The sequence below is a fragment of the Pyrus communis genome, chromosome 1 (genome assembly GCF_963583255.1).
Source record: "Pyrus communis chromosome 1, drPyrComm1.1, whole genome shotgun sequence".
NCBI lineage: Eukaryota > Viridiplantae > Streptophyta > Magnoliopsida > Rosales > Rosaceae > Pyrus > Pyrus communis.
In genome coordinates, this window is record NC_084803.1 from 37,887,664 (window position 1) to 37,907,274 (window position 19,611).

Genomic DNA, 19,611 nt, shown 5'->3' on the forward strand with positions numbered 1-19,611 from the left:
TCATAATTGCATTTTCTAATAGTAACTCCACCGTTGCTAATTGCCTTAGAAACAAGCAACCCAGTCCACTCCTCCTCCTCCCAAAACACTCAATCCCACTCGAGTAATTAAAGGCGAGCCCGATGAAGAAGTCAAGCAATATTCCACTAGCCTAACATATAGGCTATATGACACAAGACTGACGTCACAATTTAAATTATTAAAAATTAATTATAAATATAAAATATATATATATATATATATAAATTTTTCTATAAATGCCTAATCATGTTCTACAACTTTAGACTAGATTTCAATATTTTCAAATACTTACAACCAATCTTTTATTATTATCCGAAATTAAAAATAAAGTTTTGTTTTATTATTTTATAAATAAACATTACGTATATTTTAATATGAATTGTCTGGGCTATTTAGTTTAGGAGTAAAGATGCACTTGGGCAGTTACTGTTCACTACAGGCAGTTACTGTTCCTTTAAGGGGGATGGGTTGCCTATTGCCAAGGGCCTTAGTACACTAGAACTGCTGTAATAGGAGTATCTATAGGTCTTTGATTTACATGTCTAAACCACCTTAACCGAATTTCACTCATCTTATCTTCAATTGTGACCACTCCGAGTTTACCTCGGATATCTTCGTTCTTAATCATGTCCTTTCCCATGTACCCACAGATCCAACGAAGCATTCTTATAACTGTTAAATTATTATTATTTTTGCATGTGTTGATGTTTGACCGTCTAACATTCCATGCCAAACATTTCTTTTACAAGAGTATTACACAAAATTTTAATTGATCATGCTGTTTGTGCATACAGCAAGAACAACAACCAAGCCTTATTGTGATAACCTGTCTCTAGTTCTACGATTTTATAAATTTAAAAAATGTGAATTTATTAAAATGCCCTAGAGGCGAGGGTATTGACTTTAGTTGACCAACGTATAGTGAGACGTACGAAATATTCTTTTAGCATATTCTTGAAGTACTCAATGATACGAACGCGTAGACGCAAACATAATCAAAATCGGAGCTACAGTTAAAATTTTACGGAACTACAAATCCGAAAAGTAAGTTGGTAAGGACTACTATTTATTATTTTATACATTTCTCATAATTATATTATTACTATTTTAATATTAGTTGATAGAAAATTGAGGGAAAGAAGAAGAATGAATGGAGGAAAGGGAGGGATGCTACCCAATTAGTGGAGAGAAAAGGAAGGGGCTGCTGCCCAATCAAAAGGAAGGAGATCCAGTGACCAACTGAGGGGGAGATCAGGGAGGGAAAGGAGAGAGGTGAGTGGCACCCAACCCAGACCTCCATCCCTTTGACCCGTATACCCAAGACTTGACCGGGGGTGCCACTGGTTTCGAAGCATTTTCTGGTGATTCTCCGACAAATTAAGATTCCTCATCACTTGGAATGATCCTAGGATCCTTCCCTCTACCTTTCCTATACAAAAACTCGAGCCAATTTGGCTCTAATTTGGGGAATTTGAATTGAGAATTCAAAGGGTGCACAGCGGTGATCCGTCCAATTCCAAAAGGTTTTCCATCAACCATCACCATCCTCAGGTGTTCCTTGAGCCCAGGAACAAACCCCAAACAACCTTGGAGGCAGCGGAGCATCGGAGAAGCCGAATAGAAGGCCATCATTTTTAGGGTTTCCAGCAGATTCGAGACGAATTGAAGCTTTTCCCGGCCAAATTGGCCTTAGTCATAGGTATGAAACTTGTTCTACTCGTTGAGATTTTCGTTCCTGTAAAATTTAAGAATTTTTTGACGAGTCAGGGAGGCCAACTCGTGTGGCGGCACTTGGCGGCGGCACATGGGTTGAGATCCTACCTGACCATCCTAGGCTAATTTGATGCCCCGATTCCATAATTGACATCTACTTAGTGAAATCCTGATGTTTTAATATAGTTTTGTAGTTGACTGCCTAGTTGGCCGTCACTTGGTTATTATATGAATTGATGATCTGACCATTAGATCATAACCAAACTTTAATATGTTGTAGTAAGTAATATTTGAGAACCATATAAACTTACGGATTGGGAATCCGATGTACATATCTTCTTGAATTGGATTTGTAAGTTCGTAAAATAAAATGTTGACCACCACTTGAATTGTGATTGGCGGAGATCCAACTGGTAAGTTTTTTGTATGTTGTTTTAGATGCATAATGTGGATCTTTAAAAGTTACGGATCGGAAATCCGAGGTGCAGATCTTCCGGATTGAGTTACGTAGGGTTATGGATCCTACTGTCGACCTTTGATCGACGATTGACTTTTGGTTAATGGGTTTCAAATCATTCTAGAATGTCCTTGGGGATGGGTTTTATGTAAGTTACATGTTCCATCGATAAGAATTTTGAGACGTGATTTGATAATTGTTCTAGACGTCGATCGTTTGTGACGCCTTAATATTCACGCTAGGGAGTTGTAGTGCGGACTTCAGGTGAGTGGATATTTTCCTTTTTATAGTGTGTGTGTGTGTGTATATATGTGATTGATAGTTTCCATTAATGCATTTGAAAAAGAATTCCTTACATATGCTTGGATTTGACTAAAGTTTATAAGAATTAGCGAAATGACAGAATTTATGAAATATACTACATCCTACGCGATGCACAGGTACACTTATAATCTTTGATGCCATAATTATATCTACGGCTATGAATGTTAGTATGTTGATTAGAACTATTGAATCATTATGTCATGCTTATATTTATGTAGTCTGCTCATTATTACTACACCCCAGTGTTAGTGCTCGCCTAAGGCCAGGGCCAATCTTTCACGTGTACATTCACCTCCGCACCGCACACTCGCCTTGGATCTAAGTAGGTGCCACTCCTGTCGTATAGGTTGCATTAGGCAATTCCGACTCATAGGTGACCGTGATTATCACCAGTCTTCACGTGATTGTAGCACTAGAGCGTATATTATGATTACACCCAGTCCTATCGTACAAGCATTTGATCACTGCAGCTCAAGGGAATGCTGAGATAACATGCACTGGTTTAGATGAAGAAACTGCCAACGCTTTGATTCTTCAATAAGCTGCAACTGAGGCTAAGAGGCGAGAGGCTGGAGAAGGTGGAGACACCTCTGAGTTATTTGGAGATTCAGAGGGTAAGGTCGAGCCTGAGGCAAAAACTTGGGCACCAGAGCGGGCGCAGACAATTGTGGTGGAAACTTCTGATTCTGAGCCAGAAAAACAGCCTGAAAGACAACCTAAGCCCAAACGGGCAGCTCTAACCAGGAAGAGTACACGAGCTCAGACTTCCAAGACTTCAAAATCCTCAACTGCCTTTATTGCTGCTGCACCTGTAGCTGGAATGAAGAAACAAACAGCTTATAGTAAGTGAATCCTATGTCTGACTTCCGCCTTGACTTGTATTCTATATGTTTGGGCTAATAACTTTGTTTTCTTTGAATATAGGACCCCCAGCAACCAAGAAACCCATCACTGTTTCATTGGATGAACCATTGGGCATAGAAATGCAACAGAGGGCCAGAAAGCATCGAGATGCTGCCCTTAAAGAATTAGAGGTATGGTCTGTTTCTTTATTCTTCAAACTTTCCTTCCCTTTCTTACTTTTTTGACAGTATGAAATAGGAGATGCGGGCAGAAAAAATCTCACTGCCCAAGACTTCTTCTTTTTTAACCTAGTCAAGGCAAACTCCTCCCTCTTAAGCAAAATCCATTCCCTTGGTGGTGCCTCCTACTTCTCAATTCGATCATTCTACCAGGAAGATAATGCATTTCATGGAAGATGACAACAACTCGGTAAGTATTCCCCCCTCCCCCAATACTTTTGCATTGAAACTCTCTTCTCTTTATATTAATTGTCCTCTATTTCCTTCATCTTTCCCTATCTTAGGAATTCCATCACACACCGGTTTCTGGGGAACCAATAATACTAATATGCAAGCTTTTCAGGTAGCTCCGGCTGATGCGCTCGAAGCTTCTGAAGTGTCTGCTTCCCAACCTTAGGTTCTCCTTCAGGTACATCATTACTTAAACCTTCTGCTTTTCTTTTTCCATAAGTTAATTACTGACTTTTGTCCCTACTCTTGTTATTTGTAGGTCTCTATTGAAGGTTCGGGCCCTGATTCTCCTTCCTTAATAAGCAATGATAATCTCCCACATCAATCAAATGAAGTAACTCCCCTTCTACCCTCTTCCAAGGCTCTGAGCTCAACTCAGGTACATTGTCTTTTCTTACCACGCCTATCATTGTCTTTGGAAAATTGCTCTTTGAACATGTTTGTCTTGGTTGTAACAGGATTCTGGATAGGGCTCGGGCGAGTCTCCACTGTGCTTGATACGCAAGAGAGATCTTCCACGTTATCCTTTGGTTTCTGGGGTTACAGAGATCCTCATCCATAGGCCTAAAAAGAAGCGGGCCAAGATTTATGCAGCAGCAACTTCCAATCCTGCTGCTAAAATTGAGGCCGCTCATACTGTCACGGCTGAAAGTGTTAGAGACGTGCCCCTGGCTTTATCAGTATCGTCCTTGCTCGATCTGGTAAAGAAGTTCGGGCGAATCAAAACTAAACTATGGTTACCTCCATCATCTTCTGAATCTCATCTTCTTGAAAATGCTCGTCAGATCTTCAAGGATTGGGTGAAGAGGGATTTTATAGCCTCTTTCAGCCTTAAGATTCTTTATGATGCAGAGAAAGCCCTTATTGAGCTTTTCAAAGCTCAGATGCTGTCTAAGGCTCAGTATGAGTATTTTCTGAATTTCTTTGAGAATCTGTGGGCACTAAGGGATCAGCACCATAAGGTAAAGCGGGCATCCAATAAAGTGAAGTGTTTTCAGGAAAAACATGTGAACAGTACAGCCACCCTTCAGCAGTTGGTAGAGGAAGGGTCAATGATGGAAGAAAGGATTGCATGGTTAATTCTGAAATCCAGCGCTTGGAAGAGCAGTTGTCTTCGCTTAAAGCCGAGAAAGTGACCCTCACCAACCATCTTTCCTAGAAAGTAGAAGAAATGAAGAAGATTTCTCACGAGGTTGAGGACTCCAAGGACCAACTTGTGCATAGTAACATGTATCTAGGAGAACTAAGTCGAATTTTCACAATTATGCAAACTTAATTATTTGGAATAGTTGCCCTGGCCGAGGATGTAAAATTGTTAGGCTAAGATTTATGTAATCTTTTTATGAAATGAATCCTTTTTCCAGGTTTAATTTGTTTTCTCTAAATTTTAGCAATAGTAATCTATCACCACCCTTCTCAACTTGCTTAGACCTCATCGATAATGTTCCCTCATATCTTTACAAGTTTGGAAAAACTTAACATCTAACTGGATGTTTTTGTGAATTTTCCTCTAAATTTGCCCGATCTTATCTAAAAAGTTTTTGAACACTTCTAACAAGTCCCTTGATTGAGAGTTCCCTCAAACCGTTGGAAGATACTCCCTGAAGTCTTATTCTCTGCTGCCTGGATGATGCTTATACGGTTTTCATGTTTTTCCTTGCCTTGGTCAGCTTCTGATCAATGATGGCTTTTGCTACTGATACCTTTAGCTCATACTTATATTGGCGTTGACTGTATAAAACTACCTCCTTTATTATGATTGCTTTGGATTGTTGGGCATCTTGAGAGTTTCCCCTGTAGATTTTTCATTCTACTTTTCCCTACCAAGTGGCTTTCCCATTCCCTTTCTTGGCTCACATTAAGTTAATCATGTTTACTGGGGCTTCTGGCAAGCGATTTGTATCAATCATCATGTTGGCCTAAAGCTTCTCTAATAGCAACTTTCCTTTAATGATGAGATCATGTATCCAGCCTCTAAATTGGACACAGTTGATGATAGAGTGGTTGAAGGTGTAGTGCAGTGTGCAATACTTTTTTCCTCTTAATTCCTTGGGCTTAGGCAATAGTTTGGTGTTATCAGGCATAATTACTCTTGCCCGTACCAATTCCTCATAGATTTCTACGGCCTTAGTTAAATCAAAGGAATAGGTCTGATATTTTAGGGATTTTATGGGAACAAAACCATTGTCATTCATTACCACCTTTTGATATTTGACCAGTTGAAGTAATCCCTTTACCATCAAAGGTTTAAAGGGAGTGGTCATCTCTGATGCACACATGTCTACCATTTCTCTCCCATGACCATCATTTTCTTTTGGCTCTCCCTCAAACTCCACTTGGTGGATGACAACTTTACTTTTGTAGAAATGTGGTGTTTTCGAATAATGCTTCAATTGTTGTTCTTCGAGCAACATCTTCTCATACTTAGTGGCCGTAATCACCAACTCTGGCAGTTCATTAAACTGCAGTCATAAAATTTCTTCCTTAAGTGTAGTCTTAAGGCCTTTTGAGCAATAACTATAACCTGGACATGGTTGATAGGAAACTGGCATTTCATCCTCGTCTTCCTAAACCCCATAATGAAGTTTTTAGTAGATTCGTGCTCGTACTATTTTACCTCGACGAGATCGTTGATGGTCATTTCTGGCTCTATCTTGTAAAATTGCTCATGGAAAGCCATCTCTATTTGCCCCCAGTTAGTGATGAAATTTGGGGGGTAATAGAGGGTACCATTAAGACGCTAAGCCCACCAACGATTTCCCAAATAACCTTAACTTATAGTTGGGATTGTCTTTAAACGCCACATAATAGTTAGAGAACTTGAAGATGTGATCCCTGGAAGACACATTGTTATCTTCTCCGCTGAATGTTGGGAATGAGGCATCTTGAAGTTAAGAGGAAAGGGGTTCTGCTCATCAATGAACTCCAGGTAAGGCTTTTGATAGACGATTCTAAACAGCGGGCAAGCTTGTGGATGGGTATTCCTCACCACCATTCTTCTTAACTTAGCTAACTCATCTTTGAGTTATTGATTGGCTGTATTATTAGGCGGGGTATGATGAAGTGGTTCCCACTTCGGGCTATGATCATTGCCCGAGTTAATCTCCTTTCTTGTCTTGGGCTTTTTCCATTTGACCTATCCTCCTTTAATGGCCATTGGTGATGGCCTGTAAGGAGGAGGTTTGTTCGCTTTGGTAGGCTCCCATTTCCCACTGGATTCCCCGATCAACTGGGGAATCCCATAGTTTGTTCTTTCTTGCCCATTCTGCCTTCTACTATTTAGTGAAAATAGGGGGTCGAGCAACTCTTCTTCTAGGATTTCTTCTAACACTGGCTGACTGGTTCCAGATTCTTTTTTGTTCTTTCCTTTATTCCTCTTTTCCTTAAGGAAAGGAAACAAAGGAATAACTGGCTCCTCCACAGGGCTGGCTTCTCCATCATTCCTCTGACACGGTCATTTTCAGGGGTAGAATATTCCAGATCTAGCCTTTTTTGCAGATTTCCTATTAAGGAACATAGTCTGCTTATTTCCTCTTTCGTTTCTAGAGAGTTTTTCTCCATGCTCTTCAAGATAGCTATCATGGTAGTCCGGATGTTTTCATTTGTGATTTTCCCTCTTGACTTCTCAAAAGGAGTTGGGTTTTTTGTCAAGACAGGCCCTTGCAAGTTTTTGGGGAGATTTGCCATGCTAGATCTTGGTGTATATTGAAGTGGTTTCTGCTCTATTTTCCTCCTGAAGGTTTGTTCTTTCATTCGTCTTGTTGACATACAACACTTGTGGTCCTACCAGGTGTGCCAAAACTATGTTTGGGTAGGAAATCTCATTGGGAGGGGTCCCTGGCTCAAGCACACAGCTCCCCAAGGAGTTGGCACTTTGGTTGATTGTCGGGCTCTGGCTTCCCGAGATGTTGCAAGAGGAGGATAAAGTTAGTTCTGAAAGGTGATTTTGTGGGCCTTAGGTGTAGGCATTGAGGCTCACAATCAAAACTAACTAAGTGCTTAGGCGTGCCACTACCATCTTAGTATGGTAGATGTAGAACAAGTGTGTTTAAGCTGATTACTTGCGACTCAAGTTAGTCTGACTTCTTGTTATCAAAGGATTGTCGTAGATGGGTTAAGTCTACATTAAGTTCTTTTCTACGCCTTAAGATGAAAGACTTTTAGTTGGTTATCTTGTATGCTTAAAGGGTAGAGGTCCAGATCTAATCAAGCCATCAGTTTAATTCACATTTAGTCTTCTTATGACAGTAAAATCACTAAGTGAACTAGATGTGAAAACTGATGGAACTTTTGGTTCATCGAAAGACTGGAAATGACTTGAATGTATACTGGGGAATACATCATAATACTAGATCTATTAACTTAAAGACAAAACAAAGAGAGTTGGATAAGATTTCACCTTGTCGAGCAAGGTTTCAATGTCTTGCGGTCTCTTCTCTTTGTAGTTATAGGGGGTTGAGTACTAAAGCAGGATGGGTGGCGAACAAGTTTACATAAGAGAATCGATACTACAACGTTTAGAAAAGGTAGCAGAGCTTTTACGCTCAGACAAAAGATATCTTTTTGAGGGGAGTCTACAGCTAAAAGGGTACAAAATCTGGACAACGCAAAACTTTCTGGGTATTTGCTTGACTGAGAGTCAAGTTGTATATTTGCTTGTTTGATTGGTTGAGTGTCCTTGTCTCTGGGCCCTCTTCCCCCTTTTATAGGCGAATTAACCCGACTGTACTGCTTCTGCTCTTGCCTGAAAGCAACTGAAGGGTAGTGAGTCATCATCATTTTTACATGTTCTGCCATTCAGAAAGTGCTTTTGGGCCGGGAGTAGGTAAGTTTCCATTGGTTGTCACTTCTCTTGTAAACACCTAGCCTGTGCATTAAATGGGGAGCCATCATATTGTCTCGAGATGGGTATCTGGGCTTGACTCTGGGCCTCAGGTAAAATCTCCTTTTTGAGCTCTTTTGGGCTTTTTTCCCTTGAAGTCCAAAGTTAAATATTAGCCCAAACAAGATTAGCGCTATATCAAGCTAAAATATTTATTACCCAAGCACCCTACGTACAAGTATAACTGTGGTACGTGGAAGAGAGGAAGACGCACATTTGGGTTGTTGATTCAAATAGAACAAGTGGAGGAAATGCTGCCATGCATCGTAAAAGAATCGGATCCGAATATAAGTTTTCAATATCGATCCGTCCTTTCAACTTCATGTTAATTACATTCAAATTAAAGCTCGTCAACAACTTTCAAAACGTTTTTGGCATGCAATATCGAGAGCTGCGTGCAACTTAAAACGTGAATGCAATCAATAAACATCTTTGTCAGGTCCCAATTGAAAGGCATGAAAACAAACTGAGGAAATTAACGTTGTCTTCTTCGATCATACAAAAGAAAAACCATTTGTTATATATATATATATATTTTTTTTTTTTTGGTTTCAACGTGTCAATTTATACTCAAATTCAAATATTGTTGGGAATGAATCCGACATATTAATAAGACAAGGGACTTGCACGGGCTTATAAATAGTTGAGCTACTTCCCATATTGTCAATTGGTTTACGAATGGAACCTCAATTTTTTTCATAGCATAAAAAACAAGTATCCTACATGTGAACCCCGATGGCCACACGGTGCTTCACATCACCCCATTCATGGCTTTCTTTAAAATAGAAGTCTGAAGTCAGATCGATAGTTAGCCACACCTTCAAATAGAAGTCTGAAGTCAAATCGATAGTTTGGTCCAAATAAAGAGTACTTGATCACAAAGGTTTAGTCGGCAATATTTTTGTTGTATTTATTGGGATTATTTTTTTTATTTTTTATTTTTTTTATTTTGGGGTCAGGAAGCTTTAGGTTAAGAACTCATTTCTCGGATGAGATTTATATAGTCTTGAACAATTTAGAAATGATTGCGTTGAGTAGAAAAGTTAGAAATATTTGTTTTACATTGGAGTATGGGATTTTACCATATATACCTCATTCACAGGAAAAAAGACAACATTTGCATACGTCCATGTAGAAGTAAAATCCTTGCATGAATCTGTAAAACAATTTTACAATATATAGGGCTATAACAATCCCTATTAAATAAGAACTAATACAATAATTACACGCATCAATTACTTGATAAATAAGAAACAATAATTACAGAGAATAATACAAAGTCAACGGTTTGATGCTAATATGATTAAATTACGGCAATACAACCTTGTCTAGTGTTTAGGATTGGCTTGAACTAGATAATTCCTTAAATTCAATGAATGCTGAGTGTAAACATGGATGTCAACTTGCATAATTTGTCCAAGTTAGAGGTGGAATATGAATGCATAGTTTGTGTGAGATTAGTTTTTTTTCATGAATTTTTTCATTTTCTAGTTTGAACTTGGACAAACCATGCAAGTTATAAATTGTTCCAATTTTAGTGTCATGTTTTTAAGTTCGTCGATATCAAATTTTAGCACAGCCAAATGAACTTTTACCCTTTTTTCATTTGGTCAAGTAACTCTTTATTTTTGCAAATTCAACAACTTGTATTTTGCGGTGAAAATAAGGGCCCGAAAATAGGACTTGCCCTCTAACCGTAAGACATGTCGTAAAAGAACTATCACACTTCTATTTAACATCACAATAACTAATTACATTGTTATCTTTTGTTTTTTGTTTTTTTTTTTTTTTTTAAAGCGTAGTTAAAATACAAACAAGGAAACAAGGCAGCAATTGGCCAGCCAAAATCTAAAGAGAATACAAGCAGAGCAACAAGGCCAACACAAAATATCAAAAATAAACCCGAATCGGGGGGAACCACGTGAGCAACTCGATAGAGTATAAAACTTGATGTGTAAGATGTTGCCATTTGTTATTAGATTAGAAGATCTGTTAGTTAAGACAGTTAGCCTTGTGGTTATAGGAGTATAAATATCTCAGCCTTGTATTACTTAGATATTAAGAAATATAAACAAGATTCTTCCTCTCTCTCTAAGCTCTCTCTCTCTCTCTCTCTCTCTCTCTAAGTCTGCTGCATTCTTCTTCCCTGCTATGTACGATTAATCTTGATTTAACATGGTACCAATCGCCATTGTTGCATGCACATAAGCTTCAATCATGCTTCTCTGCTTCCGCTCAGTTCGAAGGCGTCTTCGCATTCATAAATTTGTCTCCGGTATCTCCATTTTTCTTCGTCTTCTTGCAATTCCGATTTCTAGGGTTTCTTGGTTGGTCGTGATCCTTCTTCGATCATCCTTTCTGCTCCCTCAATTCTTGCATATCAACTGTTTGCTATAATTCCGCACTTAGAATTTTTCTAAGTAATTTCCATGGTGACTGCAACACAACTTCAACTTGTGCAATCTCCGATCATTGCCTTAATCTCCACCATTTTGACCTTGGTGAATGTAAAATTGATGACTCCAATTACCTCAATTGGCACTTTCAGCTACAACTTTTGTTGGAAAGCAATGGAATTATGGGGTTTGTTGATGGCTCACACCCCTGTCCTGCTCAACATTTAGTTCCATCTGGTGAATCTGGTGTACATTATGACCCTAATACTTCTGTTGAATCTAATGCATTTGTGGTCTGGAAAATGCATGATAAAGTTATAATGCAATTGATCACTGCCACTTTGTCTCCTGTTGCTTTATCCTGTGCTATTGGTAGTAAGAGTTCTCAGGATATTTGGACCCGTTTGAAAGAACAGTTCTCGACTGTGTTTCAGACTAGTATTTTTCAAATGAAGTCCAATCTTTCATTAAGAAAGGTTCTGACTCTGTGTCTCAGTATCTTCATAAAATAAAAAAGGCTAAGGATCACTTAGCTGTTGATGGGGTTTATTTTCCGGATGAAGATATTGTTATACTTGCTCTCAATGGTTTACCCCCTGAATACAACACCATTAGATGTGTTATTAGAGGTCGTGAGAATGTGATCTCTCTTAAAGAGTTTCGATCTTAGTTGCTTGCTGAATAGATCATTGTTGAAAACTCTACAACTGCACCATTTAATACTGCCATGGTTGCAAATAATGTCTCTCATCCTAGAAATGGTCAATCTTCTAATCATCCACCTGGTCAGTCTCAATTCTTTTCTGGTGGTTATAAGCAGTTTAATGGGAACAAAAGTAAAGGCAAAGGCAAGTTTAATCAAGGGGTTCAGTTTTATCCACCCAAACAGTCTACTCAAACACATATGCTTCCTACACCAAATCCAGGAATACTTGATCAATCACCAGTCCAGTATTTTGGTACTCCAAGTTCACCGTTGCTGCCTACTTGTCAATTTTGCAATGCTGATGAACACACAACACCATTTTGTCAATCTAAACCTCCTGATAGAGTTCCTTGTCAAATTTGTGGCAAACATAATCACAGTACATGGTACTGTTTTTACAATGATAAGAGTCCAAATTTTGTTGGCTCTACTCGGCAGTTCTATCCTTCTCAGTTGTATTCCTCCAACTTTGGTGCTCCAAGTTATACTACTACCTTTCAGTCATCACCAATGCAGTGTCAACATTTTCCTCCTCAACAACAATCTTTACAGGCTATGCATACTGTGATGACTCAGTCCCCTTCAACACCATTTACTTCTCATTCTAATCCTCAAGTGTGGCTTACTGACTATGAGGCTACCAATCACATGATTGCTGATCTCAACAATCTATCTCTATCCTCTCCATATCCTACATCTGAGACCATTCAAACTGCCAATGGTAAAGGTTTGCCTGTGTCTCATATTGGTAGTATAGTTCTCAATATTCCCAAAATGAATTTTGTGTATCCGATTAAGCTTAACTCTGTGTTATATGTTCCTAAGTTAACACAAAACTTGTTGTATGTGCATCGAATCTGCTTAGATAATAATTGCTGGCTAATTTTTTATGCCTTTTGCTTCTAGATACAGGACAAGGCCACAAGGAGGATCATTTACAAAGGAATGTGTAGTAATGGACTATATCTGATTCCTTGCCTTTCTGCAATCTCTCATGCATCAAAATCAGTACCATTTCAAGCTAAAGCATTTCTTGGTCAGCATATTCATTTTACCACTTGGCATAATAGACTAGGTCATCCATCCAATAACATTGTTTCTTTGATGTTAAGTCAAGCTAATATTCCTTGTCCCAAAGTTTCATTACTTGTCATGTGCTCTAGTTGTTTGGTGGGTAAATTTTGTAAACTTCCATTTCCACTAAGTACCAATAAGTATGTAAAACCATTTGCTATTATGCACAATGATCTTTGGGGTCCAACACCTTCTGTTTCAATTGATGTTTACAAATATTATGTGACCTTTATTGACGAATGTACAAGACATTGTTGGCTTTTTCCATTAATGAAAAAATCTGATGTCTTTGCTACTTTTATTGCCTTTCATTCATTTGTTGTTACTCAGTTTGCAACTACTATTCGAACTTTACAAAGTGATGGAATGGGGGAGTATGTTAGTAAACCATTTCAATCTTTTCTTCTAGCCAAAGGAATTACCCATCATATTTCATGTCCCTATACACCTGAGCAAAATGGCTTAGCTGAGAGAAAGCATAGGCATATTATTGAAACTACTGTGAAACTTCTACAAACAGCTAGGTTACCTGTAAGTTTTTGGTCTTATGCTTATCAAACAGCCATATACCTCATTAATAGAATGCCAACTCCAATGCTAGAAAATAAATCTCCTTTTGAACCCTTGTTTGGGCATAATCATGTTATTTCACATCTCAGAACATTTGGATGTGCTTGTTATCCATTATTAAAGCCTTATAATGCAACCAAATTACAAGCCAAAACTACCAAGTGCATTTTTCTAGGATATGCTACCAAATATAAAGGGTATATTTGTTATGAGGTTTCAAAACATCAAATTTATGTCTCTAGGCATGTAGTATTTGATGAGACACAATTCCCCTATAGATTTGTTGGTACATAATAAATCAACATTTATACCTTCTGTAACTCATAGTTCACAACTTCCATTTCCTGTGATTTCCACTGATAATGTTGCTTTGCCTATGCCTACCTTTCATTCCACTTCATCTCATGATTATTTATTTGTGCCTGCTACTTCTCACGTATCTCTCTCTCCAATTACATCATCACCAATGTCATCTCAGTCCATTACTGGTTCTTCCACTTCTAATCCTCAAGTCCCTATGGCACTTGTTAATGGTCCTGATGCTACTCCAGAAGATCAATTTTGTCTTGAAACATTACCAATGGTCTTGGAGGTTCCACTACTCAATTTGCATCCTACGCAAACTTGGAGCAAAAGTGGGATTATAATGAAGAAAGCTTTGTTGGCTACTATTCAGGAGTCTGAGTATACTGATTTGTCTCTCATTGAACCAACTTCATATAAAACTGCAATGAAGGATCCTACTTGGTTTAAAGCTATGCAAAAGGAGGTCAGTGCTTTAAATAAACAAGGTACCTGGAGTCTGGTGGTGTTGCCTTCTACAAAGAACCTGATGGGATGTAAGTGGATATTCAAGATTAAGAGGCATTTTGATGGCACTATTGCTCGTCATAAAGGTCGTCTAGTAGCTAAAGGGTTCAGTCAAGAACCTGGAATTGACTATGGGGAAACCTTCAATCCTGTGGTTAAACCCACAATTGTTAGGCTCATATTAGCTCTTGCAGCTCAATTCAATTGGTCCCTTTGGCAACTCGATGTAAAAAATGCCTTTTTACATGGCATTTTAGAAGAAGAAGTGTATATGGCTTAGCCTTTAGGGTTTGCAAATGTTAATTACCCTCACTTAGTTTGTAAGCTACACAAGTCTCTATATGGACTCAAGCAAGCTCCTCGACCTTGGAATGATAGGTTTACAAAGTTCTTGCCTCACTTGGGTTTTCAAAACACCTATTCAGATTCCTCCTTGTTTGTCAAGAAGGTTGACTCTAGTGTTGTCATTCTATTGCTTTATGTGGATGATATTATCATCACAGGAAGTGCAATTGTAGCTCGACAACAAGTTATTGATGCATTAATAGCTGAGTTGGACATCAACGATTTAAGGGACTTGCATTTCTTTCTGGGCATTCAAATCTCAAAAACTGCAACTGGTTTATGTTTGTCTCAGTCCAAATATATATTAGATCTTCTCACTAAGACTAAGATGGTTGATTCTAAACCCTGTGACACTCCTTGTTTGCCCTACAACAGGCTTCTCAAAGATGATGGTGATCCCTATAACAATCCTACCTTGTACAGGAGTGTGGTCGGTGCTTTGCAATATCTAATTTTTACAAGGCCCGATATAGCCTTCTCTGTCCATCAAGTGTGTCAGTTCATGTAAAATCCTATGGCTTCCCATTTCACTACTGTCAAATGTATCCTGAGGTATTTAAAGGGTAGCCTTCATCATGGCATCTATTATTCCAAGGGATCGCTGCAATTAAAAGCCTTCAGTGATGCGGATTGGGTAGGAGACCCTAATGATCGGAGGTCTACTACTGGCTTGGCTGTGTTTTTAGGGAACAATCCTATTTCTTGGTCTTCCAAGAAGCAGTTGGCAGTTTCCCGATCCTCCACAAAGGCTGAATATCAAGCCCTATCATCCACTTCTGTTGAAATAGACTAGATTAAGCAACTGTTAGCATTTCTACAGGTTCCTTTACCCTCACCACCTGTTTTATTTTGTGATAATTTGTCAGCAATTGCTTTGGCTTTTAATCCCGTTCAACATCAATGCACTAAGCACATTGAGGTTGACGTTCATTTTGTGCATGAAAGAGTTGCTAAGAAATAGCTATATGTCTAGTTTGTGTCCTCTAAAGAGCAGTTTGTTGATATTTTGACCAAAGGCTTGAGTTCTCCTTTGTTTCATACTCATTGTAACAATCTTATGCTCCGTGCATCGAAGCATGAGTTTGCGGGAGAATGATAGAGTATAAAACTTGATGTATAAGATGTTGCCACTCGTAATTAGATTAGAAGATCTGTTAGTTAAGACAATTAGCCTTATGGTTATAGGAGTATAAATATCTCAACCTTGTATTACTTAGACATTAAGAAATATAAACAAGATTCTTCTTCTCTCTCGAAGTACTCTCTCTCTCTCTAAGTCTGCTGCATTCTTCTTCCTTGCTGTGTAAGATTAATCTTGATTAACACAACTGACAACCAGACTAACAAGGGGAAGCAGATGTAGCCAATACCACCAAGTAGCAGACACCTTCAAGCACATGAGCAAGGCAATAGAAGACCACACAAAACATGCAGAAAGAGACCTCCAGCAACCATCAGTCAAGTTTTACTATCTTCGTTCTACATTTATGAAACCGGCCATATGTCTTCTCGTAACTCTTGTTCTGTATCTGCTTTCCAGCAGCAATAATCAGACAACATCCTTTTCCAATTCTTGGATGACACCACGCCACCATCATATTTTGGTACTAGTTGGCGCTGTTACCACTTCTCATCAGCTGTTAATGACGAAATTGATCAAAGTTAGTCTGCAAGTCCAAATTGGTGAAACTATCATTTCATACTACAACGTACATTTGGTTAATTTGAAAAAAGAAATCACAAACTAAAGAGAGAAGCCGTCACCTGGACCAGTGCATAAATTATTAAAGTTGAGCTGAGATCATTGGGTTGGAAGTTGCCTCCTTTGCTATGTGGATTCTAGTTCTGTGCACCTGTTAATAATATTTGGACCACAGAAAAGTCCAATTAAATTACATCAAGAATTCCAAAAAGGACTCCTTTTCACAGAATCACCATTCGAATCGTGGGTACCTCTTTCTCCCATTCCAATCTCATAGTGATAGCGACTAATATCAAGGTCTGAACCACAGTTCCAGTGATCATTCCAGCCCACAATCCCTAATTAGGACATGTAAGATCAAGAAATCAGATTAGATTCACAATTTGCACGACATTTTGGAGCAACATCAGTGAAATTGCTTTCTTATAGTTTGCTATGCAGTTAAAATATGCAAGGCCACCATGTACTTTTCTACCTTTCTACACAATAACTAAAACCATGGTAATTAAACATCTGAAGCATGTGCGGTTCCAAACATATATACATAATGATGTGGTCTGATCAGGATAGGTAAATACCTTCAAACCAAACGATAGCAACCACCCCATAACAACCCCAACAGGAACTCCTACAAGGTAGTAGCTACCTATATTTATAATTGCTACTATTGCTTGCCAGCCAGATCCGACTGCTACACCTGCAGAAAAAACATATGACGATGAACTTTTCGATCAAACTAAACATTAATTCTGAAATTCTAAAAATCATGTTTTCTGAAGTGTCTCACCTGAGAGCGCTGGCTGAATGCAATTAAGAAGAATGGTGAATGCCAGCAACAGCGATAAGTCATTGACCATTTCAATGACCGGAATGCTTGAGGTAAATATCATTGCAAGCTCCTTATTAAATGCTAGTACTGTAACCCAAAATAGAAGTCCTACTGCTAGGGAGGTCAAGACTGAAACAGTAGTTGCAAATTTTGCACCTTTGGCATTGCCGGCACCAAGTTCGTTTGCTACACGCACTCTGTAGCAAGTAGGTAATATTCATTTAGATTTCTTGAACTGACGCAATTGTATGTAAATGGAACATGTGAATCTGCAGGTTCATATACTATAGAACTGTTCTGATAATTAGAACGGCTGTCATTTACATTAGTACAAGTGAAAGTTCTATTCTATTAGTAGATCATAAAGAGAATTCATAATCAACTACTTATGACAATGATTACTGAAGAAACACAATATTCAAGAGCTAAATGATACTTGGAACACAGTGATACTAAGTAGAGTGACCTTATTACCTAAAAATAAAATTTCTAACATCAAATTATTTCATGTCACTGCACTGGGAAAGAACCAGTATTGTGTCCACAGTTGCTATGGAAAATGTCATGCATTGCATAAACTGATATAGGAAAAATTATAGTTGTATATACTGAGCTGGAAGTGGGCATAATGTGGAAAAGAAACTATGTTCCTGATACTCATCCTAAAAATTTAAAATGAAAATCAGAGACAAGTATGGACAGATCTGATCTCCTCCACTTCCCTAGATTTCAGCTAATTCCTAAATTCAGAGATAGTCATGCTCACAATATAACCAGTAACATACCCAGTTGCTGCCAAAAATCCCAGCGGAATCATGGATTCCCAAGCATAGATAGTCATGCTGCAAAACGAGAATAATGGAATTTACAGAAACAAATACATAAATGATAGATGTACGCACTCTGTGCATGAAATTAAATGGAAAAACCAAACTAATGGAGTACCACTAAGAAAAAGAAAAGTTAAACATGGTAGATAAGAATTGGATGGTAAAGAAATACTATTTTGGGTCGATGAACGTTAGAAACACTTACCAGATGGAAAGAGCCTCAATTGAAATTTCAGCATTATTCATAAATCCAGACATTATGACCAAGCATCTATAGTAGAAATTCTCTAACCTGAAACATAAAATGTGCATAATGAACTTCGATCCATTATAAATACATACGCGCGGCATACACAGAGAGAGAGAACACATACAAGAGCATGACCCCAGAAGCTACAGCAAGCTTAAAGAAATCCCACAGCCCCAAAAAAGCTTGAACTGAAAACCCAGTCCAAGTTTCAGGGCACCCACCACAGACAGTATATGCAAACAAGGCCACAACCGATACCCACCAAGCAAAACCAATAGTAAGAATAGTCCCCACTATCCCAATCTCCAATTTAAGCACAAAAAGCCAACTAACAAATACATGGAGTGCCAAAACCCCACCAGATACCCAAGCTATTACCCCCATCTTTAGCTGGCTCTGCAAGAACCTCTGCAGTGTCATCTGAAATGGGAAGCTCAAGTGAAACGGAATCGACCACAGAGCCACCAATCCGGTCTGCTCCGCCACCGCATCTGTCTGCCCAATAAGCTTCAACAATGGCGTAGCAAAAACAAACAATGGCAATAGCAATAAAGAGCACAAAAACAAAACTACCCAAGAACGCTGCATGTGTATGCCCAACATATGGTACTGTTTGGCTCCGTAGGCCTGGCCACACAGTGTCTCCAGCGCGCTCGCCATGCCAAGCTAAACAAACCAAACACAGATTGAATCATTGAAAGTAACAAAATTTAGAAACTGGGTAGTTTCATTTGTACCATTTGAATTGACCATTGATGTTAGATTTGAGGTAGGTGAGTTATGGTGTTACCATGAAACCGAAACTGATGGAAATGATAACGGTAGTGACGATGGAGATGGCGGTGAGGTCGAGGTCACTGAGGTGGCCGGCGAAGGATTGGGTGATGACAGTGACGGAGAACATGGCGATGCGGCTGAAGATGGAGGGGCCTGCTATTTGCCATAGCTCTTTTGACTCCTGCCATGTGCGTCTGATCAGATTACAGTCCTCTGCATCTTCTTGATCTTGGTGGTGGTGGCAGAGTAACAGAGTGAGAGGGTCATCTTCCCCTCCCTCTGCTCTCATTGTCCGGACACTCTTTCATTGGAGGCAAATCCGGAATTTTTCAAAAGCTTATATTTTTTTTGAACTAAAATCTTTTAATCATATCCGTTCATCATATATCGTACATTTTGTGATTATAAATTATTTTAAAATTTTTATTTAAAATTAAACACAAATAATACTTGATAAAATTGACTGCACAATTTACAATGAATGGATACGATTAAAGGATGATCTGGATCATCACAAAAAAATCCAAAAATGATCCTCATTCTTTTTTATGGAGGTGAGTCTTGAAATTTTCGAAAGCTAATATTTTATTGGATAATACTTGCATTTTGCGT

At 38.6% G+C, this 19,611-nt stretch overlaps 2 protein-coding genes across 3 annotated transcripts; one reads left to right on the plus strand and one right to left on the minus strand.

Moving 5' to 3' along the window:
* The first annotated feature begins 11,288 nt into the window (after positions 1 to 11,288).
* LOC137727249 (uncharacterized) lies at positions 11,289 to 11,776 on the plus strand. The gene is made up of 2 exons (XM_068466108.1): positions 11,289 to 11,582; positions 11,624 to 11,776. The coding sequence occupies exons 1-2, from the start codon at positions 11,289 to 11,291 to the stop codon at positions 11,774 to 11,776; spliced, it is 447 nt and encodes a 148-aa protein (XP_068322209.1).
* A 3,964-nt stretch (positions 11,777 to 15,740) lies between these two features.
* Positions 15,741 to 19,316, minus strand: LOC137748119 (protein DETOXIFICATION 27-like). 2 transcript variants are annotated; one of them, XM_068488212.1, is made up of 10 exons: positions 19,013 to 19,316; positions 18,796 to 18,888; positions 18,347 to 18,717; positions 18,178 to 18,264; positions 17,928 to 17,984; positions 17,101 to 17,339; positions 16,892 to 17,010; positions 16,565 to 16,651; positions 16,376 to 16,464; positions 15,741 to 16,248 (listed from the first exon to the last, which is right to left on the minus strand). In XM_068488212.1, the coding sequence occupies exons 1-9, from the start codon at positions 19,286 to 19,288 to the stop codon at positions 16,396 to 16,398; spliced, it is 1,398 nt and encodes a 465-aa protein (XP_068344313.1). In that variant the 5' UTR covers positions 19,289 to 19,316; the 3' UTR covers positions 15,741 to 16,248; positions 16,376 to 16,395. The 2 variants fall into 2 exon arrangements, with proteins under 2 accessions (XP_068344313.1, XP_068344305.1); XM_068488204.1 differs by having other exon boundaries at positions 18,347 to 18,888.
* Between the last annotated feature and the right edge of the window lie 295 nt (positions 19,317 to 19,611).